This window comes from Mya arenaria, chromosome 8 (genome assembly GCF_026914265.1).
Source record: "Mya arenaria isolate MELC-2E11 chromosome 8, ASM2691426v1".
NCBI lineage: Eukaryota > Metazoa > Mollusca > Bivalvia > Myida > Myidae > Mya > Mya arenaria.
This window is the reverse complement of record NC_069129.1, coordinates 16,416,414-16,438,104: the sequence shown is the minus strand read 5'-3', so window position 1 is coordinate 16,438,104 and position 21,691 is coordinate 16,416,414. Positions and strand designations below refer to the sequence as shown.

At 34.0% G+C, this 21,691-nt stretch overlaps 1 protein-coding gene across 1 annotated transcript; it reads left to right on the top strand.

The window, feature by feature from the left end:
* Positions 1 to 630: 630 nt before the first annotated feature.
* Positions 631 to 18,584, top strand: LOC128244002 (deoxynucleoside triphosphate triphosphohydrolase SAMHD1-like). The gene is made up of 17 exons (XM_052962019.1): positions 631 to 693; positions 1,053 to 1,135; positions 3,467 to 3,642; positions 3,810 to 3,898; positions 4,706 to 4,866; positions 5,756 to 5,871; positions 6,105 to 6,172; positions 7,356 to 7,496; positions 7,812 to 7,859; positions 9,070 to 9,249; positions 9,652 to 9,743; positions 9,942 to 9,998; positions 12,509 to 12,776; positions 13,426 to 13,512; positions 16,214 to 16,318; positions 17,139 to 17,275; positions 17,594 to 18,584. Exons 1-17 carry the CDS (start codon positions 631 to 633, stop codon positions 17,652 to 17,654), a joined length of 1,932 nt encoding a protein of 643 aa, XP_052817979.1. The 3' UTR covers positions 17,655 to 18,584.
* The last annotated feature ends 3,107 nt before the right edge of the window (positions 18,585 to 21,691 follow it).

The following is a 21,691-nucleotide window of genomic DNA, read 5'->3' as shown; positions in this document are numbered from 1 at the left end:
GAACTTACTTCCGTCTATAACGGAATGTTATACTATGAACGCACATCCTACAGCAGACCGTTACATTATTATGAACGCACATCCGGCGCATACAGCGGACTGTTACATTACTTTCCCCTTCGAGAAGACTCATCCCTAGTCTTAGCATTGGAAATTCGTGGGTAAGGCAACTCCGATACGGCAGTTGGCAACATCCCACCGCGGCCACCATTCGTAACGTGCGACGTCAAAGAAGGCCAAAAGATCCCTTCAAAGAAAAGCATGCTCGACCCTGAAGGGGTCCACTGGTTATTATATACAGTAAATTGTCAATCCCCACGGAACCCTGACTTTGCTAACTTGCATATTACCAATCAAGTAAACATACGTACTATGAACGTACTTCCGTCTATAACGGAATGCTATACTATGAACGCTCATCCGCCGCCTACAGCAGACCGATACATTATTATGACCGAACATCCGCCGCCTACAGCGGACCGTTACATAAGTATTGACCGCATTTTTTCTTGCGTTTATGATGAATGAACGCAGAAGGGCAAGCGAGAAAAAGACCAAGAAGCGCTCGCAAGGTTCATAGAATTTGCTCTTATTTCATATGCTTAACGTACTTCAACCGAATAAACGGACATGCAAGGAAGCGGAATACTGCAGCGAAACAGCGTAGACACAGAGCCCGGCAGATCAACATTGGTAATGAAATTGGTCAATGTAACCTCTTGAACGAGGCTAACTTTGCTGAAAAGGACAGCGAGTTGATAAAATGCTTATTGAGATTTAAGTGTGTGAAACGATCACATGACTTGCAAGGTGTTCTGAAATACTATTCCACACGTTTTTAAACTAGGAAACCATTATGCGCTATTGTTTAACGGGGAATAGCTGACATGATTGATGTGTTTATTCTTTCATATCATGTGAAATGATGTATTATCTGTAACAGTAGCGGGCGTTGGGTTACACGAAACACTATTGTGTTGTTGTTGTTGTTGTTTTTTCGTTTTTATACACTTAGTATATCATATATCACTGTTTTGATATCTTTGTTTTAGTATCTGTCACTGAAGATCCATCTGATTGACTTCTTCCTCTTTTCAGGAAATGCTCCTTCAGACTCGTACAATACACTTTCTCAGTAAAGTGGAAACTCTGGAGCTGGTTATTGCCTCGATACATTAAGATGATTTATCGTATTTGTTCATATTACAACTTATCTCTAGCATGAGAAAAACCGGAATCGGAAGTACCATTATTGTAAAAAAACGCTATCTTATTGTCTAAATATACCACCGTACTGTACAAGTGAAAGTTTCACTTAACCTTAAGATATACGAACTGTTACATATCTGCCTCATACTAGCTTACATTGACAATTCTAGGATTTTACCATTTTTAGACCATCTGGTGTCTAGTACCAAAACACCATAATCATTCATTCATTCCGTGTTTTACATAGAATAACTAGAATTTCTCGAAGCAAACGGCAAAACAGTTTCCCGGTTACATCATTATTATTGCTTTTTTTCCTTCCATACACCTAAATACACTCAAAATTGCTATAAAAACACAAATGGAATGTTGTTGTTTTTCCATTCCATTTCTTAAACTCTAGTTTATTTTTCAAGGACAAGAAGCTGTGCTGGTCAAAGAATGATCCTGTCTGCAATTCTATACCGCATCCTGAGAAAGAAATGATATCCCTAAGAAAGGAGAGATTCTAAGCATATGTGGTTTAACTAAATTGCTTCTTTGTAGTCAATAAGTAGAGTTTAATCTTGGAGTTGTTAAAGGCTCATTGCAAAATATCCAAAATAGGATATTTCTCATAAACTTGATCTTCAAAGTCTTTGTATTCCTAAACTTTTGCACTATTCTATAAATTTAATACTACATACTTATAGAGTTGTGTATGCCTCAAAAGTTTGTTAACTGGCATTTTCCATACTTTCACAGTAGAAGATTAGAAGATGGTAGTTTGATTATGTATTAAACATTGCTTTTATATTATTTGCAGATTGTGCCAAAACCTGTGGCATCATGGCTCCGCAATTAGTCAAGCAATCTGAAACCAGGAGGATGCAGCACTAAATCCCATATTTCAAGAGAATGAAAATGTTAATCACCCTTGCATGGAACTTAATTACAACATAATTTGTCCTTTTATTGCAGAGATTCATCTAGATTAGTTTATAGAAAGCATATGACAAAGATAACTGTGGCCTAAATTGGTGCAATCCACCTTATTATCATATGTGCATAATTTGCCCCAATAAGAGATTTTGTGTATGTAACATAATCAAATCATTGTAATTATTAAAATTGTGTTCATATATACATGTATGAAAGTAATTGCCGCTTGCTCTATTTGCATGTTGTCAATATTTGAATGGTTAATTTTGGCCTATAAACCTAATATGCATGTTATTTGAGAGAAAATCAGGTTCATACTTGAAAGGCCCGAAAATGTTTTGGTTCATTCTTGAAAGACTTATAATGTTTTGGGTTTTATAATTGAGAGAAAAAGTGCATATAAAAGTATGATAGGGACTCAGGTAATGTCTGATAAAATCCCAATGTCCACACAATGTTTCATAAAACAGAAATGTTTGGAAATGTTTGGAAATGTCCAGCAGTATCACTGACTCAACCACTCATTCGCTATTTATATATATATGCTTTATAGGCGCTTAATAAAGAATATGCTTTCGGTTCTGTTGAATGTTAATTGTGTGTATTTGGAGAGGGATAAGAGAAGAATTTCTAAAGAATACATGTGTACAAACAAAGTTCACTGTAAAATGTCTAATTTTATACATGGATTTAGCAAGGCTGTGTAAAACATTAATGAATTGAAATTTAGTACATTTAGAAACTAAACTGTTTACATAATGAATGTCAAATTCATTTATCATGTCAAATAATTAAAGGTATTATTGTGGATGTATGTGTATATATTAAATAAATATGTCAACTGCAGCAAAACTGCTTGTTTTTTTAAACGGAGTGAAAGACTTCCAAGTTGCATTAACATAAATGAAAAACGTTTCCCTTTCACTCCTTGTATGTTTCACTTAGTAATTAAGTAAGTTTTTACAAGAATGTGTCCGGCAATAACACTTCGAGCCCGCAGAGACCACGCCTTAGTTCATTTTAACATTATTATAGAACAAATATATAACCACTGAGCTAGTGTCACGGCTACTAATGTAACGTAAGTAACAAAAAGCCTTGAAACAATTGTTGTTGTTGTTCCTTTTATAATTTAAGGATAAATCGTTTTCAACTAATCGACGTGCTGTACTATTTTCGAGTATATATAACAAATACGTTGGCGTTAATTCAAGAAACATTTTAGAATCCATTGCAGACCATTCAAATACAATGTACTTTACGAATAGAATGTTAATATTAAAATGTAGGTATATGTTTTTTTATGAATCATATAATAAAATAAATATGGGCTTAGGTCAAATTGGAAACCACGCAATCCACGTCGGCCAAAATGGGTGATTCAAAAGTCGGATGGCGAATCTTCACACAAAAAGGCTCGTTTGAACGAAGATTATTCTAAATGGGATGCAGAGACCCTTACGAAGAGCTTACAAAGAGGGGGTCTTGGTGATGTTGCTAAGCTCTTTCGAGGTAAAATTATTACTAAGTATTCGAAGAACCCATTTTCAATTGTAAAGAAATAAACGGCTAATGTGTCCAACGTTGTTGTAAATGCGTATTTAAATGTACGTATTTGAATTTGACGTATGAGTTTAATGCAAATATGTCATACAAGTGGCTTGTTTTATTAATTTCAGAAAATAATTTAGCAGGCGATACTTTGAAACAGATTGAAGAGTTTATTGAGACAGTAAAGACACGACGTTTGCCTTTGAAGGGCCAAAAGGTAAGTCTCTTGACATTCGTGACAATAATTAACTTTTAATAAGATAAGATGGGACTTCTTTCAATTAGACAGATAGACAGACAGCAGGCAGGTAGGCAGGCAGGCAGGCACACAGGCAGACAGGCAACCAGGCAGCCACACTCGCGTACCATAAAAGAAGTCATTGTACAGTTTATGTGTTTTTGAAACCCACTCAGTAGCGGGACCGTCGATCTCAATTAAAGTCAAAAGGCTTTTTACATATAACTTTAGACAGATGAGTATAATGAAATTCACCCCCCCCCTCCTTTAAATAAAGTTGCAATTAATCTCAGTAGGGATGTACGAAAAACTGTACATTACATTCAATGACTTTGCTTATGCCTTGAGAAGAACAACACCACCGTGTTTACTGTTTTCGTATGCCGAACGCTTTTAATATTTTGCTTGATTTTTATGCTTGCGATACGATTTCGCCTGTCATCTTTTCAAACATGATAGACGACCGAAAATTATGTAAGCATAAGTTCTGAAAATAAGTTGTCCACCCTTCGTTAATTGCCTGCTGATCAGTTTTAAGTTCTATCATCGTAAGAACTTACTTTAATTCGCACTTTTTAAAACCGCATAACACCATACGTCCTATTTTGTAACCCCGGTGCAATATTATTTTTATATGTCATGTTTAAAAGTAGGCCTGACGATACCTTATAACTCGCGGTACTAAAGTATTTAGGCTTGAGGCATACAGCCGAACAATTGCATTAAATACTTAATGTAGTCCTGCCAATTGTCCTACATATTGACATGCATACTTTCCTTGCTAAGGTGTTCAATGATCCAATACATGGACTAATCGAACTCCATCCACTGTGTGTAAAGATCATAGACACACCGGAATTCCAGCGCCTTCGATTCCTGAAGCAACTTGGGACTGCTTACTTTGTGTATCCTGGTGCGGCTCACAACAGATTTGAGCATAGCTTAGGGTAAGTGTTCATCACTTTATGGAGATTTAAGCAATGTAGGGCTAAGATTCACGACTGTATCGCGATTTGAGCATTGTTTAAGGTTCAGGTTCACGACTGTATCGCGATTTGAGCATTTTATAAGGTTAAGGTTTACGACTGTATCGCGATTTTAGCATTGTTTAGGGTTAAGGTTCACGACTGTATCGCGATTTGAGCAATGTTTAGGACTAAGGTTCACGACTGTATCGCGATTTGAGCATTGTTTATGGTTAAGGTTAACAATTTTAGCATTGCTAATGATCAACGTTTTAGGATTGAAGGTTTGAGTATTGCGGTTCATTGGTGTTTAAAAACATTTAGCCATTGCTCGGTACGAATGACTTCAGGATTACCCGTTTATTTAACAAATAGTTCCATACATGAAATAATAAAATATGCATTGTTAACATTTACATCTATTTTATGGTTTTTTTTTTATTATTCAATTCAAACGCGCAAACATAACGTTTCCAAGACGATTGAGCGTAGCATAAATTTGGCTGCTTGAAGAGCGGCATCGTCAATGACGTTGCTTGTTGCATACATCATTTTTACCCAATTAGACGTGTTTTCACATATCACAAACACCGTTTAATATAGATCAGAAGTAATCCGAAGATATTTCGTTCAACGTAATATAAATGCATTTCAAAGGATATGCGTTCGTCTAAAGAAGGCAATGGGTGTGTGGAAATTTAAGCGTTCATTTTTTAGGTGGGCATTGGTTATACATAACACATACATTCCCTTTTAGGGATATTCCATTTTTTATGCATTTTTTATGCAATGAACGTAACGTTTGCTTATTAAATTCTATATTATAAAAATAAACAATGGTCGCATATCTTTTAGTTGTTTGTTGCTTTAGGGTTTGTCATCTAGCCGGAAGACTGGTTCGTGCCATAAAAAGCAGACAACCCGACCTTAGCATAACAGATAAAGACGTTCTTTGTGTTGAAATAGCTGGGCTTTGCCACGACCTTGGTAAGTCTCTATTTACAGATAAGAGTAGTTAATCATTGAAATGATCCAAACCAATTTAGGACCTGTCTTTTAAAAAATGTCAATTGTAATCGGGCAATTTAAATAGGTAAGTATTTTTGCAGTTTTGTTAAAACCTTTATATTAAAAACGTGCACATTGGCGAAATAGAAAATATCATTTTATAATACTCTTTGCTGTGTTCTTATAGCATATAGATATCCTATAATTTTCAGGTCATGGACCATTTTCCCATCTGTTTGATAGGGAGTTTATACCAAAAGTTCTAAAGGAAACATGGGAGGTAAATGTGGCATTTAAATTCGAAAAAGGTTTGGATTATGTCCGTATTAATTTGCTTGTGTATGTTTTCAGTGATTAGTTAGAATAATTTCTCTTATTTGAAGTAAAAAATGGTGACCTAAATAAAAGTGCATACCGTATAACCAGTGAATAGTGTTGGTGAATATGGCATTCACGCTTGACAACCTAGTGATTTCATTTACCGTGCCAAAGCATTATTAAATTTGTTCCGTCGTTTTTGTTTTTGGTTCATGAGTCTTGTTGAAATTTAGCATTGCTTATGTAGTTTTGGTGGAACTTAACTTTGCTAATGTAGTTTTTGTGAAATTTAGCCTTGCTAATGTAGTCTATGTGAAACTTCACATTGTGTACTTTGTTTTGATGAACTTTAACCTTGCCGATATAGCCTTCGTGAATAAAAACCTTACTTGTGTATTCTTAGTACTGAAATTCAACCTTGCTAATATAGACTTCGTGAAATGTAACCTTGCTTGAGTATTCTAAGTGAAAATAACATTGTCTGTGTAGTCTTCGTGAAAATTAACCTTGCTCGTGTAGTCTTAATGGCATTTAACATTGCTTTAGCATTTTTGGTGAAATTTAATTCTGATTCGTACCCATGAACTTCATTATTTTAAAGTAGTATAGCCAAATGACAAACAGTGGTCAGAACAATGAAACTTAACAATTCATAATGCATGTACATGTGTTATATCTAATAATAACGCAACGCACGCTGTTCTTAGAATATGCTTAAGTATTTTGTTGAGTATATTTTTGCATAACTGCTGTACATTAAAATATGATGCAAACACTTGTAATTCTTGTTAGCTATGTGTAGATCTGAGCGAAGATATGTATTTATTAATTGAAAATCATATATCATTATGTGTTATAGTATAATTGATAATGATTATAATTGAGTTTTACATTTTATAATGACAATTCTGTATAAATAGTATTACAGTATGCGGTTAAATATACGTCCGTCCATATTGCAATATAAGACTTGCATTGTATGTACTGAAATGTTGAATAATGGTCAAATTGACCGTATAAAAATAATGTATGTTTAATGAGATATTGAATAAAACAACTTGGTCAGTTCAAAACATTTTATTACGCAAATTTAAGATATAATTTTTCAGATGGATCTATTGAACAATGTAAAATATCATTTTCAGCACGAACAAGCGTCCATAGCTTTACTGGACTACATGATTAAAAAAAGAAATTTAGATCCTGAGTTCGAGAAATATGATATCACAAAAACTGACATAACATTTATCAAGGAGCAAATTCGGCCTGAACTGAAGGAAAAATATGTAAGTTTTCTGTTCAAATCGATGGATGAGAGCGACATGTTTCTAAGTGACCTTAAAAAGGTAACATTTTCGCCTTTACTCTTGAAATATGAACAACCACAGAATCAGTCCGAAGAGTTTCGTCATTAATATTTTTAATGTGTACCTTGATCTTTATTCAGCTTTGTCACATATTTCCATGTATCGGTCAGCATTTCATAACTTGTGCTAATGTTTTAAAACAAGTGTATGGACTTATAGTATATGGATCTATAAATAATTCAAACGTGTGTGCAATGTATTCTTTTATTATTATTTCTTTTCGTTGAATTTTAGGATGATGGAAAGTTCAAGGGAAGACCTGACAAACCGTTCCTGTATGAGGTTAGTATCTTTGCACGGTTACCTGAGCGTATTGAATCATTATACCTATACCAAATACAGACAAAAATACCATGCACAGAAATGGTGTGAGAGTTTGAATATTGATGATATTATGTTTACATCCTTCTTCATAAACGTTTGAATCAGTTTGTTACTAATTTAGTAACTTATAAATGGTGTAATATTTTATAATCTCGAATGCCAAAGAGTCGATAGTACTGAAAGAACTTATGTCAACTTTATATCTCAAGAATGTGCAGTAAAATATTCGGAATGAATACGACATTCCCAGTAGACGAAAATTCTAAAATAAATCCTGTTTAAGGGGCACAAGACAAGGGCCCAAAACGATAATCAGCTATAGACACAAACATCACATACACAAATACAAACACCAAAAACAAACCATATCCTCATCAAAATAGTTTTACCGTTAAATGAAGGGATCACCGCCTTGAAACGGTCAGTGAAACAAAAGTTCACTGGAACTCGAGTCTACTGGGGGGGGGATTAAACTAGTCAGCATGGCTATAATCTCACACTTGTCCCATCATTTGTCAATTATTGCTAAATTAAATAATATAAGAATTCATTGATGTTTCAAATAATTCATAACTAGAGGGTACCCTTCATTTTGAAAAACGGTGAGAAAGATTCAACCCTGTTTTCTAAAATTTCATTGTTTTTAGTTTGAATAATGCTCGGGCATACTTAGTGTCGTAGTCTGGTTTTGATGGATGATATGGCTCAATATGAAAGTTGTCTGCCTCTCGATGAAACCTATCCCTCAATCATTGACAGGAAATTACTACTCACAAACTCTGCACATGTTTGAGTCATAATTTCTACATATTTTTGACTGATGTAATGCTAAAGTTATATTTTGTAGTTGGAACGGTCTAGGCAAAAAGCAAAATGTAGAGATTTAATGAATTCCTAAAACCAAAGCATAATGACTGTTTACCGATAGTTTTTAAACTAGTATATAGGTTGTTGTATTTTTAACCGAAAAGTACATTTTTCATATAATTTGCCGTTCAACATGGCGGTTAATGGTTTTTGTTTTATTTTCGATTGAAACCATTTATCAGACAATATTCTCTTTTGCTTATCTGGACTGGTATAATAACGTTATCGGATAGATGTTTATTTGGAGCATACGAGGTTACGAAAATCACTGTGGCCATTTGATGCATGTATTGTTGCATAGATTGTTGCCAACAAGCGGAACGGCATCGATGTTGACAAGTGGGATTACTTTGCCCGTGATTGCTACATGCTTGGAATTCAGAACAACTTTGACCACAACAGATGTATCCACTTTGCCCGGGTTTTGGATGCGAAGGGAGATTCGGATAAGATGGAGAAACAGATTTGTACCAGGGAAAAGGTATTATATGTATATGGCTGAACATCATAGAACATTGAAAGGTGAAGTAGAAATTAAACCCATAAGATGGGTGACGAAACGATACTTGTATGTGTACGTTTAAACTATCACTGTGTGCCCTGTTACTCATCCAGGTATTTCAATAATGTGTTCAACGTCTCTTGTTGATATGTAGGGTACATAATTTCGGTCAATCATCGGTGATTAGTTCAGAGTGATATTCCGATTATGTTCAACGATCGATTATAACCATGGATGAAAGTTAAGAAACACATATATTTACAGCCCACAACATAAAATTCGTTTTGCTTACTATTTTTATTTATTTGAAAGTGCCACCTGATACAAATTTCTTAAAATTTGGGCTTATACCAATCTAATAAGGAATTATAATATTTTTAGGAGGCTGGACACCTGTATGACATGTTCTACACCCGATATATGCTGTACCGCCGGGCCTATAAGCACAAGACTGTTTCAAGCATCGACTTCATGTATGTAGCATAAACTTGATTCAGTGTAAAAGCTTTTAAACAGTAGTTTCTTTTAATGTTTCATTGTCAGTAAGAAATTGATATCAAGTAATTGAGTTGTGCTGAGTTGAGTTTTGACGAGGCGACTGCTAACTGACATCATTTGTTCTTGTATCTACATTTATAGTATATTGATAGATGAACGTGTTTCATTTGCAGGGTTACAGAGGCGCTTATCGAAGCAAACGATTGCATCACGTTTACCGGTAAAAATGGGTGAGTGTTTTTTGTTTAAGGTTAATGGAAACATCACGTTTACTGGTAAAGATGGGTGAGTGTTTTTGTTTAAGGTAAATGGATACATCACGTTTACCGGTTTAGATGGGTGAGTGTTTTTGTTTAAGGTAAATGGAAACATCACGTTTACCGGTGAAAATGAGTGAGTGTTTTTGTTTAAGGTAAATGGATACATCACGTTTACCGGTAAAAATGGGTGAGTGTTTTTCTTCAAGGCAAACGAGAATATCTATTTTACCGGTCAAATGGGTTGGGTATGTTAGCTCAAGGAAAACTAGAACATCACTTTTACCGGTAAATATAAGTTAGTGTTAACATCAAGGCTTTTGTCGTTAAAATTTCATTAGCGTTTTTGTTGAAGGCATTATGTGGTACGGTAATGATTTGCTCCATTATGTCCGCTATGTACAAGATTTGATTTACAATATATATATATTCTATATATACTTTTTGGAGGCTAGTCGTAACGGAATAGCGCTGTTCTTTATGTATATGTTATGCAATTAACAAATTTGTTCATAAATCAAACTGTTTTCTTTTACACCACATGGAGTCCATTTTTAACTTCTTAGGGAAAACAAAATTAAACCACTGTCCTCAGCATAACGTATCAATGCGTATTGAAAGCTGATGTTTGTAGTATGTCTTTAACCTAAAATAGAAACATTAGAATACCTATAATGTATCTTAGGTACGCCACGCAACTTGACTGAAATCTGATTTGGCATTATTATATCTGTGTCGAAAGGTTTTTGAAAATCCAACATAAACATGCCAGTAAAGCTTTAAGAATACTTGCTATTTACGTATATGATCTGAAATGTGTAAGGGCAAAACGCAATGTAGTAGTTTTCCCCGAAACCACTTTGATATTCATTGAACATGCGTCCAGTCGTATATCATTCGCTCTAAGATATTGGACACTATTTATAAGATGCTTACCGGCATTGAGTTTGAAACTTCTGAACTACTTTTTGGAAGAGTGGTTTGACCTTACAACCGATCGAATCATGAGGTGGGTTAACATTAACGAATAAGGTATGTATTAAAATGCATTTGAATAGAAGGAGCTGCATCCTTCAGGAGCCTAGCAGTGATTTTATCATGCCAAGTTCCTTTTGAACAGCTAGTTAAATTTGGACAATTCCCTGAAGTCAAACTGCTCTGAAAAATTACTCTGTATGCAGTTTAAAGGATTTAGACCCAAAATAAATATGCCTATGCATTATATAAGCACACGAGATAAGACACCAGTCGGGTGGTGCAGGAAGTTTCTCAACTAGACCTTATGCTGCATTTGTAAAAGGAAACTATTAAAATGGTTTGCATTCTTTAGCCTCAATACATAGTTTGTCATCTACGTTAAACACTACATTCGGAGAAAGTTTACTACTTGGTTTGCGTGCTAGATTTTATGTTTGTGACCACAGACTCTCGATACTTTTATTTTCTTCTTCCTTATTAGAAATATACTCAAATGTTCATTTTTTGCAGCTCTTTGAATTTGAATTCTTCAGACAAACAAGCTAGACATACTTATCATTTTGCATGTTTTGCATGTTTCACTTCTTTGTTCTAAGCGAACTACCTTAAAAGGAACAATGGAATTTTCATGAACATATTTGTGACAAGCAGTAATTCTTACACATTTTGAGGCAACTGCTAGTTGTTTTTTAACATATGTGAACATCAAGAATAGTTCAACATTTTTATTTATATTTATTTCATGTGGACATAGCAAACCCGTTTGATTTTCTTTTAAACTTTTTTTTTTAAAAAACCCATAGATACTAAGGTATTAATAAAACAGCAGTATCAGAAAATAAATCCAGGTCTTAATGACAATAATGCAAGTAAACCTTTCCTTATGTTGAGTTGTCCATTCAGAAGTAATGTAGTTCTTAACTAAGTTACTATTAAACTCTACTTTACTTAAGGTTTTTGGCTTCTGATTTTCATGTTATTTGGTATTACTATTGCATTTTTTATCTGCAATTAAAACATATTTCATGCCATCAAAAATTTCCTGTGACTATTTATTTTCTAGTATTCAGTATTTTACAGTCCATTTTATTTTATGTGAATAAAATTACTTCCCTAATTTACCTTACATTTTATACTCAGTTTAAAATGATTAAAAATAAAAGATAACAAACAACTTTATACTTCTATTATATTAACATATCTATCACGTCTTTCTATCAATCATACAAACATACTTTCCCTTCTTGGCACCCTTTAATACTTCATATAAATGGTATTTCTTGTATGACTTTGTTAAGGGCAAGAGTAAGAGCGCAAGAGCGATATGTTACCTCGCTCTGATATATAGCAGTGCCATTATTTAGAGCACTTTTATTGTTGTCCACGAGTATTGGCGTTCAAAGAAATTATTTCATCATTTGGACATGTCTCATTATCTTTTGTTAAAATACCATAGGCATAACGTCTATTTGTTTGAGGTGTTTGTATTGTTTGTTTGTGTTCAGTGAAGAAAAGAAAATGTCAGAGGCCATTGGTGACATGGAAGCCTACAGTAAGATGACGGACCAAGTGATCTTCATGATTCTCAACATGAACGACGATAACCTACCAAAATCCAGAAGTCCAGATGGCACTGTTGACATGGTGGATTTAAGTGAGAAAAAGAAGAAGCTCGCAAAATCGAAAGAGATTCTGAACAATGTCATGTCCCGCAACTTTACGTACAAATACACAATGCATGAGGTGTCTGAAAGGGACATCAAGGAGAAAGAGGTTTGTTGAAATTGAGCTAGAGAATTCGAATGGATAAAGCATTTTTACTTAATTTATTTCGAATGTCAAAAATATTACTGAAGCAAAATTTCAATCCCAACTCATTTACCACATAAAAGTATAGTATAATTCAATATCTTGTTTTGTGTTGTTTGTTATTTTGAAAACAACTAACTTTCTTAATTAAACTTTTGTTATCAATATTAAGAAAGAACGTCTTCTTCTAGATCAAATTATGTTCTTGAATAGTTTTATGTAAAACAACTATAAGTGTAACTTTATGACATTTTCTGCTGAAGTATTGTTTTTATTTTCTAACCAAAATATTCTATAAGATAATGTTTTTAAATCATACTCGATTTTAATGACTTATGATGTAATGTGGTGAATTGAGTTGAGACTAAGATGGATCTTTGTCTTAAGTATGTCCGTGATGTTGTGGTCATGATCGTGAACTTGCACCAGTATGTCATTATTCGTAATTGATTTGAGAGATAAATCACTGCACATGTGACTAACCAAATGTTGTCGCTTATTATGCATTACAAGGTAACAATTGTTGATAATGAAACGCTTACAGTAAAAATGTTACCAAGCTATCGCATAAGAAATTGGTGTGTGATTTGTTTCAAATTTCTTCGCTTTCTAGGAAGACATAGAAATGGCAGTTAAAGAGGAAATAGAAAAGAAGAATCCTGATCACCAAAAGTTTGATGCTACCGGTATTAAAGTTCAGGTAAGATAATAAGTAGAATCTGAACGTCAATGGTACAATACAGATATAAAAGGCTTTTTTTTATTTTTACCAACCAAGTGAGCAACGCTCTAAAGCGCTAAAACGGTGTACAAATCTGATCAAAATTATAAATAGGAATTCGTTTTTAACCTAACCAATACTTAAATTGCTTAAAGTCAGTATTATAATCGGTGTTGTTATCTAATATCGCATAAAGAAATACCTGTACTGATAAATAGTCATGTTGTATTTTAAAATGCTGAATGTTTCGTTGATATTAATTTTCAAAGAAACTTCTAACCTTTTGCCTTTAAACTATGGCGTTAAGTGCTGTAAAACGGTTCTTAACAGTCGGCCCGTCCTTCAAATGTAGTGAGTATACTTTTTTCGCTGCCCGTCAGTCCGTCCGTCCGTCCGTCCGTGAGTCATGTCCGTACATCACACTTTGTTTCCGCTCAATAACTATAAAACTCTTGGACCCAGGAACTTCATTTGTTTGTCATTACCAGTTTATAAACTCTATTCATTTTGAGATCAGTAGGTCAAAGGTCAAAGTCGTGGTAACTTGGAGGTGAAAAAACGGTGTTCAGCTCAATGACTGAAGAACTTTTAATGGTCCAGTAACTTCATACTTTGTATGATCAGTTGATGATCCCTATAAATTTAGAGATCAGCAGGTCAAAGTTTAAGGTCAGGGTAACCTTCAGGTGAAAAACGATATGTTGACCGTTATCTGAAAATGGTTCCCGCTCAATAACTTTAACGCTTACACTCAGGAACTTCATACCTAATATGACAGATGGTCATGCATAGTAAGTGAACCTTATTGATTTTCGGATTAGTAGGTAAAAGGCCAAGGGTGCTGTGAGGTTGAGGTAAAAACAACGGTTACCTCTCAATAAATAAAGATCGCATGCATTCAAGAACTTCATACTTGGTAGGTCAGAACGTCTTGATCATTAAATGACTCCTATTGATTTTAGGGCCAGTAGGTCAAAGATCAAGGTCGCGGTGACCCTGAGGTGAACAACGGTTTGCGCTTAATAACTTAAGTACGCTTTCATTCCATGAAATGTATATATTATATGTCAGTTGGTCAAGACAGTAGATTACCCATTTTGACTTTGAGGCCAGTAAGTCAATGGCCAAGGTCGCGCTGACCTTGAGATGAAAAAAAGTTCACGCACAATAAAGAAAATGAGGGCCCAGGAACTTCAAACTTGGTATGCTAATTCGTCATGATTAGAAGATGAGCCCGAACATATTTTAGGGGTCAAGTTAATAGTAACATTCAGGTGGAAAACCCATTCAGATTTATATCAGTGGTTAAAAAAAGTGTACATGTAACATGCTCAATACTCTGACTTAATTACTTGAGACAAACTGAGAAATCTTCACATACTCTGTGTTTCATTCGACATATCATGTCTATACTTAAAAATCGTAGCAGGACGAATGACTGCTTACTCTTTGAGCGCTTCGATTTCAATTCTAAAAGTGTATAATATGTTTTTTTTAATAATTGTTATAGGTTGTTAATATGTACTTATGCCTGGTTCGATGTCAAGTATGGGCGAATTAAAGGCTCCTTAAAGATATAAAATAGATTACTGAATGAATTATAATCACCAAAAAAACGGATAAGATGAATTATTATCATTTCATTTAAAACATTTTAATTTGATATATTTCGCTAAATAAGCATTTAATTCCAACTTCAATGTTTTTTCCGGGTTTTACTGAGTTTTCCAGGTTAATTTCTGGGGAATAAACCTGTCCGAATCCGATGACCAAGATTATATTTTAAACCGTCAGTGTTTAGATCCTCGGCCGCGGATTGAGTGTAAAAACAGATATAAACATGTATTTATTTTGATTCAGTATGCTTTCATTTAAAAACTCTTTACGTATTCTGTTTTTATATTGTGTTTTGTAACTCGATCATCGATATTAAAACAATTGCATTTCTATGAATTTATTTGCGTAATTTCGCAAAAATGCGATAAATTCGCACTATATTAACCGCATAACATATAATGAATACTCTTTAGAGCGCTACTTTTAAAAGCTACTCATCCAGACCACATGTCGTAGCTACGATTTCGAATAAGACCAGATTCATCATTGGTGATTTAAATAGGGTCGTTGACCGCTGCAGTTCAAACAGCGCTGGGGGTTGATACGACCTGTGCGCGCATAAATTAGTCTAATGTTTAAAATGGTATATCGATAGTAGATTCCGATTTAAGGTTATAACGGTCTGTCGGCCTAGAAAGCGGCCTACAGCCTTAAAAACAAGTTTGTAGTTGATATTCTATTCATTTCGGGGTAATTTAATATGTCTCAATGACTTTTATTTACTTTCCATTGCAGTCAATGAACAGTAAAATCTAAACCCTAACTGCTACGTTCAAACTTTGATACCAATATAAACAATAAGTATTAGTGTTAAGGCATGGATGGACGCGTAGAACTTTTGACCCGGTGCCCGATCATCAAACCCTGCATGTTTACCCGTATATAAATTTCACACAACAGTCAGGACACATTATAGAAATCATATCTCAAACAAAAAGTATAGTTTGAAAGCTTTTTATCGTTTGTCATATGACAAAAAGGAGTGTTGCCTCTGTTCATGTTCAACAAAACGTATCCGGCCCGTGTGTATCCGGGTACTCGTTCATGTCCTACTTATTTTCAGATTGTTAAGCTGGATTACGGGCAAAAAGAAAAGAATCCCATGAACAAATTGATGTTTTACAGCAAAACGGATCATGACACAGCCGTTCAAATTAAAAAAGAAAAGGTAAATGAACATATACATTTAAGGAACAACATATGTTAAACCTTTAAAGGGACTAAACACCAGATGAAACCATTGCAAGAAAAAAAGAAATTTGTCAAAAACGTACACAAAATTGATATCGTTGAGTACATCGCATTGAAATCTAACTTACTTGATCTATCACATCGTATACGACACATTGTTTTCGCATGCAGTTGCTGTAGTGTTTTTCCAATTCGAGATTATCTGGGTTTTTCTACCAGGTAAATCACAGTAAATTTAAACATAGAGTACGATAAATGTATCTGTACTAATCACGTGACTTTCACATCCTAAATATACATACTAATAAATTGGGAAACCATTATTGCGCTATTTTTAAACGGGAAAACTCGTAATGAGACAGCGACGAAATATTCTTTCTGTCACGTAATGAATGTATTTTCGGCCTCATACTAGTTCGCATTGATAATTCTAGGCTTGCTTTGAGGAAACCCTGTATATTGCCGATTTTGGGACCATCTGGTGTCTAGTTCCTTTAATTCAAACAGCTGAAAACCATACGAATACCAGACTATTCAAAGAATCTTTGATACATTTAAACATTTTATTTTAATGTTAAACATTAGGCCCCACAACATGAGTGACAGCATAGGCGCGAGTGTAAACTACAATATAATATAACTAGTTTGCACTTGTTCCCTATCTAGACCATTGCTGTATCTAATCAGTTGTCTACACGTGTTCCTTATATAGAACATCATTGTGTCTAATCAGCTTTGTGCACGTGTTCACCATCCTGAACATCAATGTATATAATATCAGCTGCGCTGTTTTAAAGGTGTCGAGCTTTCTCCCAAAAGTATTCCAAGAACGACAGATTCGACTTTATTGTAAAGGCGATGTTTCGGATGACTTGAAGAAGGCCGCTGGCGTTGCTCTTAACCAGTGGTGTAAGGATAAGGGCTACATATCCACGTAATTATAGGTTTCAACTGCCAATTCAATGACGCGTGCATGAAACATTAAATACCAAGAACATAATATATTATCATAACTATGCAATTTTGTGAGAGACAAATAGTATACTTTCTGGTCTCCGTGAATGCGTATGGGTGCTATTATAAAGGGACAGCCTGCCAAAATGTAAACTTTAAACCCTTCTGTTTTAAATACATGTCATTAGTTTTAAAACGAAATACACATTTCAAGTAAATCGCTGTGCGTCTGTACTGTTATTTGGTAATACTTTGACGCACATTGGGGTCTAGTTTTCATGGTTGTTTATTTCTGCAGGGAGCAGCGTAGTGACGATAAGATAAAAAGCGGCACCCTTTTGGGCAAGAGGACGATATAAGGGTACCATTCTAACTTGATGTACAACACTTCAGCGCAGTTATCTCCCCTTGTCAAATATTCGATGTGTACATAAATCAAACGTTTAAAGTGGGCAATTTTGAAACTATACGTAAGGTTCCAAGAAATGTGCGGAACGTTCATTTTATAACCTAAAGAATAGATGGTTGAGGGAATTATTTATATTATATATTAATTGAACCTTGATTAGTTGTTTGATTTAAATAATTTTATTAAATAATGGTGTTTTGTTGTTGCTATTTTTTAATGAGTTCAGTGTTAAAGAAGATGATTTAAACAGTTTAAATTCTTAATTAATATGAGAACTTTCTTTAAATTACTGCAGATGGCAAAGATCACAAAAATGTGTATTAACTCTATATTATATAACCATAACATACATAACGTTGTTTTGAATAACCTATCCCATTGGTTTGAAAGTTAGTTAGTTTTTTACGTAAGCCAGGAACTTTTTTGTTAAAATTGTGTTAGCCTAGGATTCTTTCTTAAAAAATAATTTGTGCCAATTTTAAAATGTTAATTCTTTCATTTTTATTTTGAAAAAAATCATGTTGTAATTTGATTTTGTAAATGTATTAGAATATGTTTAAAAATATGCCAAAAAGCCGATGGTGAGGATCGAATTGAAAATTGTGTAATAACTTCTTGCAGCGTTTTCGTTTACAATTGGAAGTTTGCTTTAAATTTAAAAGCAAATTAAATGTAGCTTCATACTTCTATTTTGTTTCGTAATGTGTTCATGTTATGCAATTAATGTTGAAATGCAAATCATTATCCGATACTTTATAGTATTGACCACATGTTATGATTAGTGATTATGTTTGTGATTTACAGGGTCCTCTTATAAAATGTTTAATAAATGCAGTTCAATGACATGTGAATGATAAGTGTGTAATACAGATGAATGGCATTTGTTTTCTTTCGTTTGTATATATAGAAACATTATCACACGTTTTCATGGGGGAAAAACAAGTTTCATGATTAGAGGAAAACATGTTGAATGTGACCCCAGTTATCGTCTGACACCCACAGTTGACATATTCCGTCACTCTCCATTTCGATATTATTAGCCGTTTTTTAATTTATTAAGCACCAATGATATCGCTGGTTTCGACACACCTTCAAACAACGAAATGTGAACGGAACAGCCTAAAGGTTATGGAGAAAACGGATTGGGTCAGCCATGCGTATTCGACAATGCACTCTGAGAGAACTATAACTGCAGTTTTAAAATTTATATTATGGTAGTCCTTACCTGTCTGGCAATAGCAGTCACTTTTTACGTTTTTAACTCCTGTCACTTCACGCATTAAAATAGACATTGAGTTGTACCGGGACGTACGACAGAGCCATGGCGTAATTGCAGTGCCAACTTTGGGGGATCCAGTGTAGCGAAAGTGCCTAGTGAGTTATACAGGGGAAAATGGTAAAACAGTTCTTATGAATTAGTCTTTCAGCCGATCAATTTACTTCCTATATATATATGTTTGGAGATGTTTTGCCCTTTAAAGCTGCACTCCCACAGATCGACCGTTTTTACATTTTTTTTGTCTTGAAATTAGTCAGTCTTTGCGTTAATGTCTGGATACCAGTGACATAAGAAGGCTGACTATATACTAGAATGCAGATTTTCATATGTATGGTCGAAAATTTGTGTAACATGTAACAAACGCTTTAAGAAAACATATATTCCGTTTTTCGAACAAATGATATATTTTCTATTTTTAATTATATTTTATGACTGAATTGAAGACATTGATGCCAAAATCAGCTGATTCTGTGACCAAAAAAATGTCAAAACTGTCAATCTGTGAATGTACATCTTAAAGATGTTTTTTTTTTATTCTATTAATTTTGCATGTTGATCCTGTTTTATGCTTTTGTCGGTCAACAAAAGTTACATTACAAGAACTTACAAGGAACTAAACAGTTTTTTTTTATAGATATCCGATGGCTTAGCTTCCAGCGGATTACGATGCAGAATTGTTTTCTCTTTCAAATGCGCTTTTCGAAAAAATGAATTATTAAATATATTTTGGTCCTGAACATTTACGTAAACTTTGTAGAAAATCAATTACTCAATGACGACAATTAATTGTCTTGTTGAACGATCAATTATAGACTTCAAAGAGCCACGGAATATAAGATGTAAAAGAAGTACGTTTATCAGAGATAATTTGAGAATTTATTACTTTATCAACTAACGTTTCCCCTGTAGAACAGCTCTATTTAATAATGGCCAAATCTAAAACCGTCCAAAACTGAAATTCCATATCGAAACTTTTAATTAAAGGACCGGTCAACTTTATGACCTTCATAAATTCTGTTTTTCTTATCTGCCTTAATCTAGCCATGCGTCCAATAGATTAATAATTGCTAAACTAGCGTATCTAAACGCTACTATTGCACTGAGAGCAGAAATCGATTGAGACCGCCGTTACCCTGATAAGCTCCAAAGTTGGCAAAGTGTATTAATATGTTCGGTGTTGGTGATATTGCCCCTCCTGCTGCGTGATCTCAGTCGAATAGGAATAATCCATCGGCATGATAATCCATCGGATATTGAATGTTCAAATAATTTTGTCATATAAAGTGCATTTCATAAATGTTTCGCTCTTCGTTCGATCTGCAAATAATTTGTGATTTATGTTTGGCTTCATTTTTTTTCTTATCATTATTGAATTTGAATAGTAATGTTCGATGATGGAAAGTTTTACATTTTTATTTATCAGGTATTATTGTTCCTGAGATGTTTATTAGTTCAAACGTATCGAAGTATATCGTTATACAAAGGCATGATTTAAATACAATTATTTTGATACTGTACATAGATTCTACATTCGTATTGTAAAAAAAACCTGAATAAACATCACATATGTAAAAGGTAACACTCAACATATGCTACTGTGCTGATACCAATCGGAACACCTCGGCCATTTTCCATCGAAAACAACAAGAAGGATAGTGCTGATACGTGTTATGGAAAACGACAGTTTAATGTAAAACGTTGTTTTTTTTCAACAAGGCGTGTGGAATTTACACTGTGGCATTGATCTACATATGATCAACAGATAATACCATATCACTCTTTTCTGGTTAGGGACGACTTTTTGCTCGGACCAAGTATTCGTTCTCCATGTAAAACCATGGTTTAGCAAGGCACCTACTTAAGTGCTGACGAATTAGCTGACGATATAGAAATAGAGGAGAATTGCTAACCAATTTGCTGGCCATATAAACAAAAAAAGAAAATGAGTGTAATTTTTTTTTGTAATTAAAGGTGTTTTTCAGGAGTTCTTTTGTTAAATTTATTTTATATACTCCTGCTAGTGTATTGATAGACGGATGATTGTGTATTTTTAATGAAAATGTTATTTCAATGAAATAAATTGAGTTGTTTTTTTTTTTGTCGCTGGTTTGGTAAAAATATGAAAACTTAAAAACTTAACATTTTTAATACAATTTCACAGCGCGAAAATTATGTTCCTGATACAAAATCAGTACCATAATATTTGTGACGTATGTTAATTGTAAGAATTCTACTCACCAAACATACTCATGAAAATTTACTCTAACGCCATCATACCGAACCAAAATTTCACCAACCCCGGAAAAGTTTGATTGTATTAAAAAAAATCTTTAGAAATATTCCCGATAGACAACAAAATATTTAATTTATTTATATTTTCTATAAAAGGGAACATATAGCTCTGTTAACTGGGAGTATAATTTTTGTTATTGGTCCCATGATTATTTTTTTCCGTTTAATATTGATTTATAATTTGGATGGACACGATTATTATCAACATTTGAAAATGACCTTCCGCGACAGGTGCTGATGTTGTCAATAATAAACTTATCTATGTCAGTACGGAGGGACTGTACGAATTTCGTACGAGTAATAGTTAAACTCAAACATCACATGACTTTCATTCACATGTAAAGGATCACGTGATGTAAACAAATAGATTGGCCGGCAAAGACATTTACAGTTACATGCTAATCTTTTAAAATGAA

Excerpts from the sequence above, each read along its gene's own strand:
- LOC128244002 (XM_052962019.1), top strand. The coding sequence starts at position 631 with ATGCAAGGAAGCGGAATACTGCAGCGAAACAGCGTAGACACAGAGCCC. Across the intron at positions 9,744-9,941 it reads GTTTCAAGCATCGACTTCAT|GGTTACAGAGGCGCTTATCG; the intron begins GTATGTAGCATA and ends TTTCATTTGCAG. Across the intron at positions 16,319-17,138 it reads TTCAAATTAAAAAAGAAAAG|GTGTCGAGCTTTCTCCCAAA; the intron begins GTAAATGAACAT and ends GCTGTTTTAAAG.